Source organism: Leuciscus leuciscus (assembly GCF_965113295.1).
Source record: "Leuciscus leuciscus genome assembly, chromosome: 1".
Taxonomy (NCBI): domain Eukaryota; kingdom Metazoa; phylum Chordata; class Actinopteri; order Cypriniformes; family Leuciscidae; genus Leuciscus; species Leuciscus leuciscus.
Genome location: NC_138725.1, coordinates 16,331,921 through 16,346,732, shown reverse-complemented (window position 1 = coordinate 16,346,732; position 14,812 = coordinate 16,331,921). Strand labels below are relative to the sequence as shown.

The window sequence follows — 14,812 nt, the reverse complement described above, 5'->3', positions numbered from 1 at the left end:
TCAAGACGCCGCTGCGGTGGTGGAGTCCATGCAGGAGGAGCAGCGTTTGGCACTGTGTCGCTTTTCAGCACGAGCTGTGTGGAGAAGCCCATTTCTACTCTATCCTGATTGTTTTCAATACTCGCAATTTCAACTCCTGACTCGCTACAGTGGTTTTGACAAAACAAGATGGTTTTTATACCGCCAAGGGCATGGTAGCTCGTACCAACGGCGTGGTGAGCTGGAACCTGCTTATGTCACGTAGTACCACTTACATCACACAGTACTGCAAACATCCAATAGGAAAATTCAACTGCAGTAGCCACCGTTCAACCCAAAGAGGGCAGCACTCAGACGTTTTTACACCATATATTGTAGAATTAAAACACTTTATGCCCAAATGTCAAAAAAGTTACTTGAATCAATGAACAGCACTAATAAAGCCCCATTCTTACAAATCATTAACTAAAAAAAGTTGGTTTAGGGTTTAGTTACCCTTTAATGGGCATTGGGGGTATTCGGACACCTATAGGGGGGGACACTGAGCTAAACATCCACCCGTCTGTAGAGCCTTTTACACTGGTACATGGGGTAACTAAGGGCAACTAATGGCGCTTTTCCACTACACAGTACCAGCTCGCCTCGGCTCGCCTCGACTCGGCTCGCCTCGACTCGACTCGGCTCGGCTCTGTTTGGTTTTCCACTGTGTAAAAGTTGTACCTGTACCCGCTTCCAGGTACTTTTTTTCGTACCACCTCCGGCGAGGTTCCAAGCGAGCTGAGGCGATACTAAAATGTGACGTGAAAACAAGGCAGACTGCTGATTGGTCAGAGAGAATCGTCACTATTCACTGCGTCATCATTGCACGCGCCAGACGGAGTATCCTGAATAAAAAACAGCAAAAACAAAAACAAAAACATCCAAAAACAGCATACACTCGATTTCCTCCATTGTCCTGTGTGTGTGGGTAGCGGGTGTATCTCGGGTGTATCTCGCGCGTCTCGCGTAAAAGATTAAGTCACGGCAGTTTCCTGCGGCGTCGCTATGACGACCAGGTACTATTGTGGAGGTACAATCTGCAATGGAAAACGGAGCGAAAAGCGAGCCGAGCCGAGACGAGGCGAGTCGAGTCGAGTCGAGTTGAGCTGGTACTGGTAATGGAAAAGCGCCATAAGTCACAAAAACCTACTATATGTCCATTCTCCCATTGGGTGAATGGAGTTTTCTCTCCTGGGGGATCCTTGACCCCCGCTGACTGGTCCCAAGCCACGCCACCATCCCACGAACCCACTATTTGTCCGATTACCCACTGTAGCAGGCATACCGTGAACTGCTTGCCTCAAGACTCGATGCTGTAACTCAATGAGAGACGAGATAGCGCGAGCGAGTGGTGACGTCAATGGTAGATGATCAAAGACACTCCAAATACTGTTCATAATGACAAAAAATCTATAAACATCAACACAATCACACAAAAATAAAAAATTACTTATCTTATTCCGAGTTGCTCTCTTTCTGCTGGTTGTGTAAAGCTGTGGTCAGATGGACACAGTAAACATTTCAATTATGTAAAAACTGTTGTTTAAAGTTCATAGTAACTGTTCTGACTTCATGAAGCCTCATGGTGTGAATGAAACATCAAACTGACTAGAACAAACTCTTTGAAATGTATATATGATACTGGATATCAAGGGTGAAACTGTTAATAATGTAGACAGACAGCAATCTCAATCAGTGTCAATGCAGTGAAATATAATTTATTACGCCTTTAAAAGCATATTGAGAAAATTAAAACATGGAAAGCGCAACAAGCAAAAAATGCTTCACGGCTTTCAGAAATAAAATTATTCTTGATTCAAGCAAAATCAGCAGAAAATAAAAATGGACAATACAATTTTGATAAAATAAGTAAAGATTTTATTCAGTAATTACATGAAGCAATTACAAACAAAGTATAAAACAAAGTGTCCAGTTTCAAAGATACATGAAAGTATATCTTGAGTTTGCATTGAAGAGTAGAAGTGGAAGAGAAACTAGATGTTCTGATGAAAAACAATGAAGAACGAGTTAAAAATTAATATCAGATTCATGTCTCTCTTAAAAATGTTATGGCCTCTTCTTCAGCTCCTGAACTTTGCCTTCAATATGTTTTTTTTTTTTCAATGTGAATTTTCTGGCACTCTTTCAGTTCATCTTCTGTAGTAAAGGACTTTAGCACTGAAACACACACCGCTGTGTCTTTTCTGCTGTAATATTACTAATGAATCTTCTCCTTTGTGTGAATCTTCAGGTGTCTCTTCAGGACTGACGCCCAAAGAAACCGTTTACCGCACTGATCACAGTTATATGGCTCCCAGTGTGAACTCTCATGTCTTTTCAGAGTTGATGACTGAATGAATCTCTTGTCACAGTGTGAACACTTGTAAGGCTTTTCTCCAGTGTGGATCCTCTCATGTCTTTTCAGATCTGTTGACCGACTAAATCTCTTGTCGCAGTGTGAACACTTGTAAGGCTTTTCTCCAGTGTGGATCATCTCGTGTCTTTTCAGATGTGATGACTGACTACATCTCTTGTCACAGTGTGAACACTTGTAAGGCTTTTCTCCAGTGTGGTTCCTCTCATGTGTTTTCAGATCTGTTGACTGAATAAATCTCTTGTCACAGTGTGAACACTTGTAAGGCTTTTCTCCAGTGTGGATCCTCTCGTGTATTTTCAGACTTTTTGACCAACTGAATCTCTTGTCACAGTGTGAACACTTGTAAGGTTTTTCTCCAGTGTGGATTATCTGGTGCTGTTTTAAACAGTTCGCTGTAGTAAAAGTCTTCTCACACTCAAAGCACATGTAGTCTCTCACACCAGTGTGAATTTTCTGATGTGCTTTTAAATTGCACAGCACTGAAAAACTCTTTCCACACACAGAACATGAATATGGCTTCTCCTTCGTATGAACTCTCAGGTGTGTCTTCAGGTGTGATGTCCTAAAAAAAGTTTTGCCGCATTGATCACATGTGTACGGCTTCTCTCCAGTGTGAACTCTAATGTGAATCTTAAGAGAATTTTTGGATGTGTAACTCTTTCCACACTGAATACACATATGTGACTTTTCTCTAGTGTGGATCCTCTTGTGTTCGGTCAGATGTGCTTTTTGTGCAAAACTCGTCCCGCATTGATCACATGTGAACGGCTTCTCTACTGTGTGAACTCTCATGTGAATCTCAAGACTTTCTTTGGTTGATAAACTCTTTCCACACTGAGTGCAGGTGAAAGATTTCTTGGCTCTCCTTTTCTTTAAAAATGTATTTTTAGTCTTTGAGCAACTCAAAGGTTTTTCGCCAGGTTTGACATGATGTTCCTCCTCTACTTCACTCAGTTCTTCACTCTCCTCCTTCACTTCACTCAGTTCCTCTCTCTCCTCCTTCACTTCACTCAGTTCTTCACTCTCCTCCTTCACTTCACTCAGTTCTTCACTCTCCTCCTTCACTTCCATCAGGTCTGAAACCAAAGAAAAATGTTTCATTCATTTTCAGCAAAATAATTTGAACAGAGAAATATGAAAGTGAGCCCTGATGTAATAGCAGAAAGTACTAGTAGACAACTGCTATAAAATATCATAATTCATAAATGAATTGCATGAATGAGGTACATTGATCTTTCAATTATTATTTTCAAGGCATTATAGGCACAAATCACGTCTCTGAAGTGAGAACTATTAAATATTTGATTAATGACATAAATATCTAATGTAATATTAACATTTATACAATAGTGCCTAGGGGTGTGCAATATTGACCAAAAAATCGTATTTGTTAGATAACAAAAATTAAACAATATTTAGCTGAGTCTGTTTTGTTTGGTACAGGCCTGTCATGGATTAATAAATATGAAAATAAAACCACCAGTAGGTGGCGGCAAGTCCATGTCTAAATGAGTGATTAATTGAATCATTCATTCAAATGATTTGTTCATAATGACTGATTCATTTAGAAATTAAGCAAGTGGAAAGGCTTGTTCGACTTCATGCAGCTCTGCGCAGTTCAATCTGTGTCTGACTTGGAGCAGTGCATGCCATTAGAAAATGTTGTCCGACTTGAGACAGCTTTTTCGAGACGTTTTAGGTGGCGTATTTGTGGCGCCACCTTGTTTACCGAGATATTTCTGTTTTTTAATAAGCACCATCTACTGTTAGGGAGTGAATTTGCACGTTCACTTGGCGCATCGCCATTAAACATCTCTTGGGTATGAGATGCAACTTTACGCTTCTGACACTCGCTTGTCACACAGAGGAAGACTCTCTGCAGCTCTACATTCATCTTGCCTCTTCCTCTTCGTCCACTTACTTCCTCTTCGAGGCCAACCGCTAGATGCATTCGGTTTGTAACTACCACTATTAGTAATGATTTACACAGTTTGTTTACTACTTACTATTTACCTGAGCATTCAGTATTGTGCAATATAGCATACAGAAGGTGAGGGACATTTTGGGGGGGAAAAAGTGCTGCATTTTATCATTTAAACATGTGACTTTTCATGAAGATTCTATAATCCAAGATGGCCACCACCATATGACATCATAATATGCAAATTAGATGGGAAAATGAAATCCCTACATAAACTTTGGGTCATCCTTAATATTTCTCTAATTTACCAACATGACATCATGACTTTGCGTAAACATACACGCCACTTTCAAGTCAAAAGTGGCGTGTTATCTATACGCATTTTGAGCTATCCGTGTGTATGTTCACGCCGAAACGAACCGTCATCTTCTACGTATGTCTACGTATGTGGTATGTCTACGCCGTTAAATGTCCGAGCGAAACGGAGCAAAATGTAAGTGAAATAATCATGTTGGTCCCCTTTGGAAAACGTGTAGATGTCACAGTTTAACAGCCTCAGACGTGAATCTTACACGTACCATTATCCCCGGACGTTTGCTAATCCTACCCCTAAATCTAATCATAACCATTTCTTAAAACTATAGGCTACAATTATAAAGAAAAACAACAGACAGACAAGTATAATCACAATAATTTATTTAATGAGAAAATGTCAAAATCGGTACCAAAAGTTGTTCACGTGACGATGTGTCGCAGTCCTCTCTGGCAGTGGTTTTGTATGAGGTAACAGACAGAGCAGAATTTAAGTTATTAATTCAAATCCATGAAAACGTTAATCCGTCTTCGGTTCGGTTCGCTCTGAGGGCTGCGCGGCAGTGCGCGCTTCATTTCAAATGTGAATGTGCATGACGCAATCTGTGACGAAGCAAGCGAGGCGAGAGCCAATGAGCGTCTGATATTACTGCCGTAACCATAGTAACCTGTCGTAACGCTTCTTGAGGGCACAATTTTTGAATTTAAATTCATAACAAGCGCGGGGTTTGACGTTTACGGTCAAGATGATGATTACTGGATAAAGGGCTGAGTTTGGATCTTTTTCTTGCAAATAATATATGGATTCTGAAGGTTTGGATTACATCAAGCTAATAAAATTGGCAGGGTTCCCACTCTAAACCAAATGTCAAATTCCCTGACCTTTCCCTGACTAAAAGATGAATTTCCATGACCTATAATGAACGGCAAAACAGGCCGCTGTTTTGCGGAGCACCGAGCAGACAAAAAACAGCCACAGACAGTGTTTTAAATCCAACCAATTTCAAACTTTATTTACCATTATAATCCTAATTGTATACTAGGTCTAAAGTTAGTGCGGCTTAATACACAGTATTATACTACACCACGACTAGAATACCGCCTTTTCACATGACAAACGATCCCTCTCGCGAAGTCATTCCAAAAACCATGGCAATGGATGTTGGTAGGTTTACATATATCCCAGAATATTCCTTTTTCGAATTGCCTGAAAAACCACCTCATGAGAGCGTAAAAACTTTTTTGTGATAAACGGGAGTTTTTGCGAAATTGACGTGTTTCCATTGTGCGTATTTTCAATTCGCAATTTCAATTTGCGCAATTTGAAGGGTAATGGAAACGCGGCTTGTGTCTCACACTGCCGTCACTGCTGGGGGTGGGAGCGGCTTCATTAGCGGATTGCGGTTCTCTTGGAGCTATATGCGGAGGCTACCCTGGTAATCCAGAGTTCTCGCGAGAGCACACGTTGTATTTGCTCAGCGAGTTACTCTGGTGTCGAGTAATGATGCTCATTAAATATGCCCCTCGATCTGAGCTGCACCAATCACATCGGGTTACCTGATATAGGCGGGCCAGAGGCGAGCTAAACAGAAGACGACAGCGCTGTGACGTCGAAGTCATTAGTAAACATTGCAAGATGGCTATGGATGAACACCATTTGTTTGAAACGGCTTTGGCCGCTACAATGAAATAATTAGACTTTTTCTCTAAAAGAGGAACAGCGTTTTTGCTTTTTTACCGACCGGATACAGTAAGAGTCTAATCTACCAGTTAGCTCCACTGGTAGCTAAGCGATAACTTGTTGTGATTGGTCGTAGTGTTATCCAATTGCGTGCAGTGAGATTTTCAAATGTATGCTTGGTGCCGCCCCTCGAGCTTGCCGATTTTCATTAGTCGACGCCAGACCATTAATCTTTTAGATTTAGGTCTGGATTTCCAGGCTATGGGGAGGCTGCAGTAGAGCAGTGATGGGCACTTGGGCCGAAGATGATGCTCCTGTCGGCTTTATACGAGTAGCATGCTTCTTGCTGTTTGCGTGGCTGCGAAGTGCACCCTCACCCATATTTGATAGCTCAAAAGTAGTTTTACAAACTTTACATTTAGCTTTTCTGTCGTCTACTTTTAACACCCAGGGCCCTATTTTAACAATCTGAAACGCAAGTGTCAAGCACAAAGCGCAAGTAACTTTGTGGGCGGGTCTTGGGCGCTGTTGCTATTTTCCCGGCGGGATAAATGACTCTTGCGCCCGACGCAAATCTAAAATGGGTTGGTCTGAAGTAGCTTCATTATTCATAGGTGTGGTTTGGGCGTAACGTGAAATAAACCAATCAGAGCGACATCTCACATTCCCTTTAAGAGCAGACGAGCTTGTTCTAAAGCGGATTCCTATTATAACGGCGGATTTGCCAGACGCGGTTCACAGCCGAGGAGACCGACATTCTCGTCAGGGACATTGGGGATGGAGAAACCCACCCAAATTAACTTCGGTTAAACAGGCATATGATAATTTGGGTAAATGTGTAAGCTAGATACATGCTTTTATAATAAATTGTCCGTCTGTCTGTCTGTCGGTCTGTCTGTCTGTCTGTCTATCTATCTACACTGGTGGTGGTTGAGGAGAGATCCCCTGATATGATTGTAAAGCGCTTTGGGTGTACAGTAGTACATATGAAAGCGCTATATAAATGCCTCATTCTATTCTATTCTATTCTATTCTATCTATCTATCGTAATAATGTATGATTTGCAAAAATGAAAACTGCTGCTTCTGTGTAGATGAGAGAATCAAAGTGCGCGTTGTGCACACGCTACATTGATTATGGCCAAGCATGCGCCCTTAAAATAGCAAATGAATAACATGCGCAACGCGCCACTGACTTTAAACTATTTTTTCCTGGTTAGTGGCGCAATTGTTTTCTAAACCTGCAAAATAACATGAAGGAACGTTTGCGCCGGAACACGCCTCCTCTTTGCGCTGAATCGCCCCCGGGAGCGCAAGTGTATTTCCTAACTTACCGACGTGCTTCTGTGGAGGGAAAAGTCCACTGTGCGCGGGTGCAAAATAGGAATGATACATGCGTCGGTGTACAAAGTCACTTGCGCTGGGTGCAAGATAGGGCCCCCAGTCTTTAAATTGTTCATTTTGTAGCCAAAGCTCTTGAAATTTACATTTTCCTGGCATGTTTGCCTTAGTCGAATGCAGTCACCTGTACCTGTTAACTAAGTGATTTCCAGTTGAGCGGGAAGGGAATAAATATGGTGCTCAAAATAGCCTAAGCACAACAATACAGAAAGATGTGTGAAACAGCGCGATAAAAAAAATCGGTATAGAAAAATTACATTTTGATAAATGGAAACTAAAATTTAAAGCAACAAACTAAATTCCATGATATTCCATGACTTGGACAAAAAATATATAAAATTCCCTGACTTTCAATGTCTGGAATAGACCTTTTAAAATTCCATGACATTCCAGAAATTCCATGACCCGTGGGAACCCTGAATTGGTGTATTTTGTGAATCGATGTTGTGTTGTAAGGTTAGTATATTATGGTTCTATAGGAACCATAAATAAATGATTGTGATTATACTCGTCTGTCTGTTGTTTTTCTTTATAATTGTTGCCTAGGTAGTTTTAAGAAATGGTTATGGTTAGGTTTAGGGGTAGGATTCGTGGCTCAAACTATCTTTTAATGCCATATTGTTCATAAAAATGCCATTTTCCTACATATCTGTCCATTACGTTTTATCATTTTAATATTGTCCATAAAATGGGTATGTTTAGGTGTGGGAGTAGAGTTAAGGGATCTTACATTTATAATCTATACAATGGTATAGGAAATTGTACAGATATCTTCAAGATATGGCAAACGTATATGGGCGTTAAACTGTGACATCTACACGTTTTCCAAAGGGGACCAACGTGATTATTTCACGTCTTGTCGTGATACCGGGGAATCAATATTTTTTTTCCTAGGATGGTAGGAGAAGATTAACCCCAGTGACGGGTAGGTTTAGGGACTTTTAGGGAGTTGGGGTAGGTCATATCTATATATACAGTAATGTAACGTTAAGTCAACGGCGTTGATAAACACGCTGAAAAGCGATTATGCGTGTTGATAGCACGCCAAAAATGGAAATCGAATTGGCGTGTCATACATACGCCATTTCATGAGATCAGTCTGAATTTACAGAAAATCTCTTATCTTTTATCACTTTTAAGATATAGCCTTTTGAAATTAAGATGTCAAAATCGAACGTTTTCGGATAAAAAACTCTGCCGCCTAAAGGGTTAAGTTGACCTGATTTTGACAATCATTATGAAAGTTGCTCAAACCCTTTACTGACCATTTGTTGAAAACGAAAAATTTATAATAATAATAATAATACTACTACAACCATTTCAAAAACGTGTTGAAGTGCTTGAATGTGTCTAACATGAATGATCTTCAGCATCATGAATGAATGAAGAATAAACACCAACCTCTTTGTTCTTCAGGATCTTCAGTGTGTTTCATTCTGCAGGGTTCTGGATCACTCATGTTCTCACTGTCCTCTTTAATAAACTCAGTCTTTGCAGATTTCAGCTCTTCCTGATGCTCTGATGCTCGTCTTCACTTGTAGCTGATGGGAATTTACAGCATTTATTGGAGAATTGGTGTGGGAGGAGCTTCACTGATGATGAATTGCTGTGGGAGGAGCTTCACTGATGATGTACCTAGTGGGAGGAGCTGATCTGCCTAAATAAAAAAAATGATCAGTTTGGTTTTATACCAATTGATAACAGAACATAAAAAATATAAATTCTTCCAATTATAAATAATGGTAAAAAATAAATAAATAACAGAAACATAGGGGGAGAGCGGGGCACAACCTAACGCAGGGCTAGTTGAAACACCCTTGTTTTAAATACTTCCACACATGATAACATTTCAAAACTTAGTGTATTTACTAGTTGCCATTTCAACACGGGAAAAAAATTGCGCCAAAATTCAGAAATCCTTGGAAGATTTCACTGAACATTTATTTAACCATAGCTAAAGTAAATTCCTTATGTTATTTTTTCACCTCTATTTTTGTTGTTTATTTATAAAATTAGACAAATCTGATACTATTTTAATCCCCAATATGTTATTTAACAGTTGATATGGTTCTTTAATACTGTGCTAACTAGCAGAAGACACTAGCAGGGTTTGAATCTCAGTTGTGCAGGCGGGGCATGTTATATAAGTGAACACAGGGCTGTCAACTCTCACGCATTCACCGTGAGACTCACACAATTGACACTTTTCACACGCTCTCACGCCACACATCCATTTTCTCACGCACAGAAAAATCGCGAAGCAAAGAGGACACGGAGACTGACAGACTGGACAGAGCAGGTTACATATGATATTAAAAAAAAATCTCAGCTCTCAGATTCTCTCAATTTTATTACGAAATTCAAACAAATGTGACGTGACAGATCCCTAGCGGCACGTGAACCCATCATCTCTACTAGCTAATAGTAAATAAACACGAATGAACAATGTTGAAAGATACAGTACAACTTACTGAAATGTATTCCTCATACATAATATCTTATATTATTATAATTAATGACCATAATATAGGCTATAGCACGTTAGTTGGCTAGAAAAAAAGAGCTATAGAGAGTATTTTGCTAAACGTGTACTATTTTACATATTTATTATATTTTTTAATGAAATCATTAAATACAGTTGTTATTATAATAAAAAACGCATTATATTTAATATACAGCATTAGGTGATATTTTAAGAATATTTTATTTATTTTTTCCAATAAAAAAAGCCATTATTTAATGTCATTCACCATCGTTTTGAGGCTCTCTCTTTTTTTTTCTTAAGTATCGGTTTAGGCAACGGTACCGTTTTAAAAGTATCGATTTGGCACCAGTATTGGAAAAAACCCAAACGATACCCAACCCTACAGCTCTGTTCATCTGATAAACCTTGAACCGCTCTTTAACAGACATCTTGGAGATGTTATGCTATCTGTGATATTAATTGCAATAAAGTAATTAGATCAATAACATATTTTAGTTTTGTATGTTCAGAAACTGATGATGACCATAAAACTTTGAAAAAGAGATAGTTAACATGTCCAGCATCAAACTTAATTAATATTTAGGCTTTCTGATATTATCAATTGTATTATATTTCTCATTTATATATAGATTTTAACTTTCCCCATGTCCATTACTCATGACAAGGACAATATAAAGTGTTTATAATTGTCTGCTCTATATATTCAAATGTTAGCAATATAATCTGGAAAAAATACATGTCAACAAAGATATATAGCCTAAAGGTAGGCTACGAATGAAAATGGCAACAGCAAAACTTGAGATCGTTTCCCATCAATTCCCCTCACAGATCTCAAACTTTAACTCTTGTCTTGACATTCTTGTCTTGTGTTCTCACACAAACATCGAGACAATCACACAAACGAACACAAAATCGCTCAGGTCTGAATGAACTCCACATATTCTCCTCATGCTCGCTGCTGCTGCACTAAATGTTTATTTCAGAAGGAAGACGCCAGAAAAGATGCACAAGTATCGCTGTGATCGATGAAAACAATACAGAAATGAGTCTGTCGCTTAATCAAACTGTATAAAGTGTGTGTGATGGTTGTGTGAATATGAGAAATACCGTGAACTGCTCTCTTCTCTTCTCTTCTCTTCTCTTCTCTTCTCTTCTCTTCTCTTCTCTTCTCTTCTCTTCTCTTCTCTTCTCTTCTCTTCTCTTCTCTTCTCTTCTCTTCTCTTCTCTTCTCTTCTCTTCTCTTCTCACCTTCTTCTTCTTCTTTTAATATTTGCGGAAGACTATAGTCGCTAGAATGGCGTATTGCTGCCCTCCTCAGTTCATTTGAAGAATTAATAGATTGAACAGATTATATCCTTACAGGTGCTGGTCATAAAATTAGAATATCATCAAAAAGTTGATTTATTTCAAGAATTCATTTTGATTTTGTGGGTTTCATAAGCTGTACGTAGCCATACTCATCAAAATTATAACAAATAAAGGCTTGAAATATCTCACTTTTGCATGTAATGAGTCTATATAATATATTAGTTTCACCTGTTAAGTTGAATTCTTGAAATAAATCAACGTTTTGATGATATTCTAATTTTATTACCAGCGCCTGTATATATAGTCCAGTCCGGTGCAAAAAAGTTGAGAACAAGTTTTTTTTCTTTTTTTTTTTCTTTTTTTTCTCATAGTCCTCTTAGTACAAATTAATGATTTTAGTAAATAACTTGACATTATATACAGCAGAGCTACTACTTCTACTTCTCCACATATGCTTGTTTTCCAACCATCCTTCCTAAACCTATATTAATATTTATTAATATGGCTTTGAGGTTTTCTGTGCAATGAAATTATGCATGTTAGGTGATCACATGAGCTGATTTAATGTTAACACTAACTGTCATGATTGCATCAACCTTCTGTTTTAATGCTATGATGGTTAAAAAAAAAAAAAAAAAATTGTCTGCACATTTATTAAACGTATTCATACCGGGATATTAGTCAGACTAAAAATAACTAGTATAGGCCACATACCCTTAAAACCACTCCACATAGTCTATAATGGTATTGATAATAATATCAAATGCATAAATGATAATTCACATTTCAGACTTTTTGTAATGTATATGTGGAGCTGGATATCAAGGGTTAAACGGTAAATAATGTAGCCATAAAAACAGACAATAACAATGAGTTGTTGATAAAATGAGTAATGAGTTTATTCAATAATTACATGAAGCACAGACCGATCGGTTTATGACATCTGTACTCTCTCTGTACTTTGATGTCATAAACCGATCGGTCTGTGCAGCGCCGGTTCAAGTTGAACAAGCCTGATGTGATTGCAGTGGGAGGAGCTTCACTGATGATGTGATTGCTGTGGGAGGAGCTTCACTGATGATGTGATTGCTGTGGGAGGAGCATCACCGACCATGTGGGGAAAAAAAAGAACAAAAATAATGTAATGTAAATTCTTCAAAATACTAATAATGCCAGAAAAAAAACTATTGAAAGAATCAACACAGAAATAAATGTACATATTTGTAGCCAACAATTACCCTCTGTTGAAATTAAATGAGCTTCATGGCAATTTAGAGAGCAGACGGCTCTCTTTTAAATTACTCTCAGCGCTGCTTCTAGTCGAACAAGCCCTATCAGTTACTGTGTTCATTTGTATACTAAATATCACATCTAAGCATAAATGTCTGTTTGTCTGTCTACTGTATAGTAACAGATGCCCATAAATAACTTATTTTATTGCTAACCTGAACATTATCCTGCCTCTTCATTAAAATATAGGCAGATATCCAGAAATACAGAAAAGAACAAAAATAATGTAATGTAAATTCTCCCAAATATTAATAATGGTAAGTAAAACAGTTGGAAGCATAAAAACATAAATAAATGTACATATTTGTAGCCAAAAAATACACTCTGTTGACACCAATGAAATGAGCTTTAAGTGTCAATTTACAGGAGATTTGAAGACATCAGCATAATAAATGAGGTGAAAACAGGAACTATTGATGTGAAATATGGGTATAACTAGCCTATTTACTGCCCTAGTACAGCCGTTGTCACTTTAAAAGTACACAAGTGAATTAAATGAAGGTCAATGGCCTCATCATCACCGTATGCTAATGACGTGAATCTGATGCGAGGGAATCGTCATTATGCAGATTGAGGACTGATGTGTCTCTTACACCTCTAACACACATCTGTGCCATTTGCTTCACAGGACAAACACACTTCTTTCCACTACATACTATTGATTTACTAGTGTGTCCTAACATGTTTGGTCTCATCTGACAGCTTATAATCTGAACAGAATTGTGTTGAACTTAATAGAGATATTAAAGTATCGTAATGTACAGTCTAGGCACTGCTGCTGAAACATGCACTGAGGAGAATATGTACTTCTCCTTCTCTTGATCACCAGATCACTTCAGGTTGATAGTCTTTAGGTTTTGGTGTTGATGTTACACTCATGTTTAACAATCCCCTGTCTCTGATTTTGGTGGCTCTGTTAAGGCAGCGTGACATATTTAGTTTCTTTATAGATGGGAGGGATGTTCTGATGATTTTATCTGCTGTCCTCACCACACCAAACATGAAACAAATATGTGTTGGACTGAAGGAAAAGCAAATTCATGCCTGTACAATAGAGGGCGCTACATGCACTGCACGTCATTAAAGAAAGAAATAAAATGAAGAAAGTTCCATATCATGTTTTTTGTTTAGTTTTTTTTTTACCTGCAACTGTGTAAATCAGCATGATCTTCAGAGTCATGAATTAATGAATGAAGAATCAAGGATAAACAAGGATAGTGTTATGATGTTTCATTCTGCAGGTTCTGGATCACTGGCGTTCTCTCCGTCCTTCCAGATGCTTTCTGGCAGTTCTGCTAAAAACAAACAAGTGTCACTTCTAATAGGCATGATGTGAGATTTCAGTTTATCACAGCTTTTCAGATGCCTGTGTTGTTTACTCTGGCTTGAGATGTGTTTTTCCCATTGCTTACATTTAAAGGCTGTATTCTTATCTGTAAAGAAAGTCATATGATGTTAGTTTTTCCATTTTGCTTAAATGCTTGAATGTCCTGAGAGTGAAACTTCTCAACACTTGTATAACTTCCTTTAATGACTGGCTATAAACACAATCAGCTTCAAACATTTTCCATCCCGCTAAAAATAAGCAGATAACATCAAGCCTATTTAACAAACACTGTCAACTGTTCATGAGCTCCAGTCCCTAAAAGATGCAGCGTGTAGCGGACAGTGACACTCGTGACAATCTCGTGTTCTTCACAAACAGAATAAGATTTCCTGAATGTACACATATGCACCGAAACATTATGAAAGTCGTTCTTCTTAACTTTATTATACTTCTTTCAGGAGTTCTCACGAGAATGAGAGTTGTGAAGCTTTGGGGGTGTTGATGGACTCGATCTACTCCATCTGTGTTTTGATCATCATTCTGAATCCAGGAACATAGCAGTATACTTAAAGTTGATGAGTTGATTTATCCGTGTTTTAATAAGCTCTTGTTCATAGAGATGTTTAGATGGATATACTGAAGCTTTTTAGGTTGTGTGGAATCTGCGATCTCTGACCCAGTTTGTTTGATGGC

At 38.4% G+C, this 14,812-nt stretch overlaps 1 protein-coding gene across 3 annotated transcripts; it reads right to left on the bottom strand.

Moving 5' to 3' along the window:
• Positions 1–1,873: 1,873 nt before the first annotated feature.
• On the bottom strand, positions 1,874–11,452 carry LOC309501028 (uncharacterized protein). Of its 3 annotated transcripts, none has more exons than XM_082172941.1 (3): positions 11,302–11,452; positions 9,111–9,366; positions 1,874–3,471 (listed from the first exon to the last, which is right to left on the bottom strand). In XM_082172941.1, exons 2-3 carry the CDS (start codon positions 9,166–9,168, stop codon positions 2,237–2,239), a joined length of 1,293 nt encoding a protein of 430 aa, XP_082029067.1. In that variant the 5' UTR covers positions 9,169–9,366; positions 11,302–11,452; the 3' UTR covers positions 1,874–2,236. The 3 variants fall into 3 exon arrangements, with proteins under 3 accessions (XP_082029067.1, XP_082029069.1, XP_082029068.1); XM_082172943.1 differs by having other exon boundaries at positions 9,111–9,362; XM_082172942.1 differs by having other exon boundaries at positions 9,111–9,315.
• Between the last annotated feature and the right edge of the window lie 3,360 nt (positions 11,453–14,812).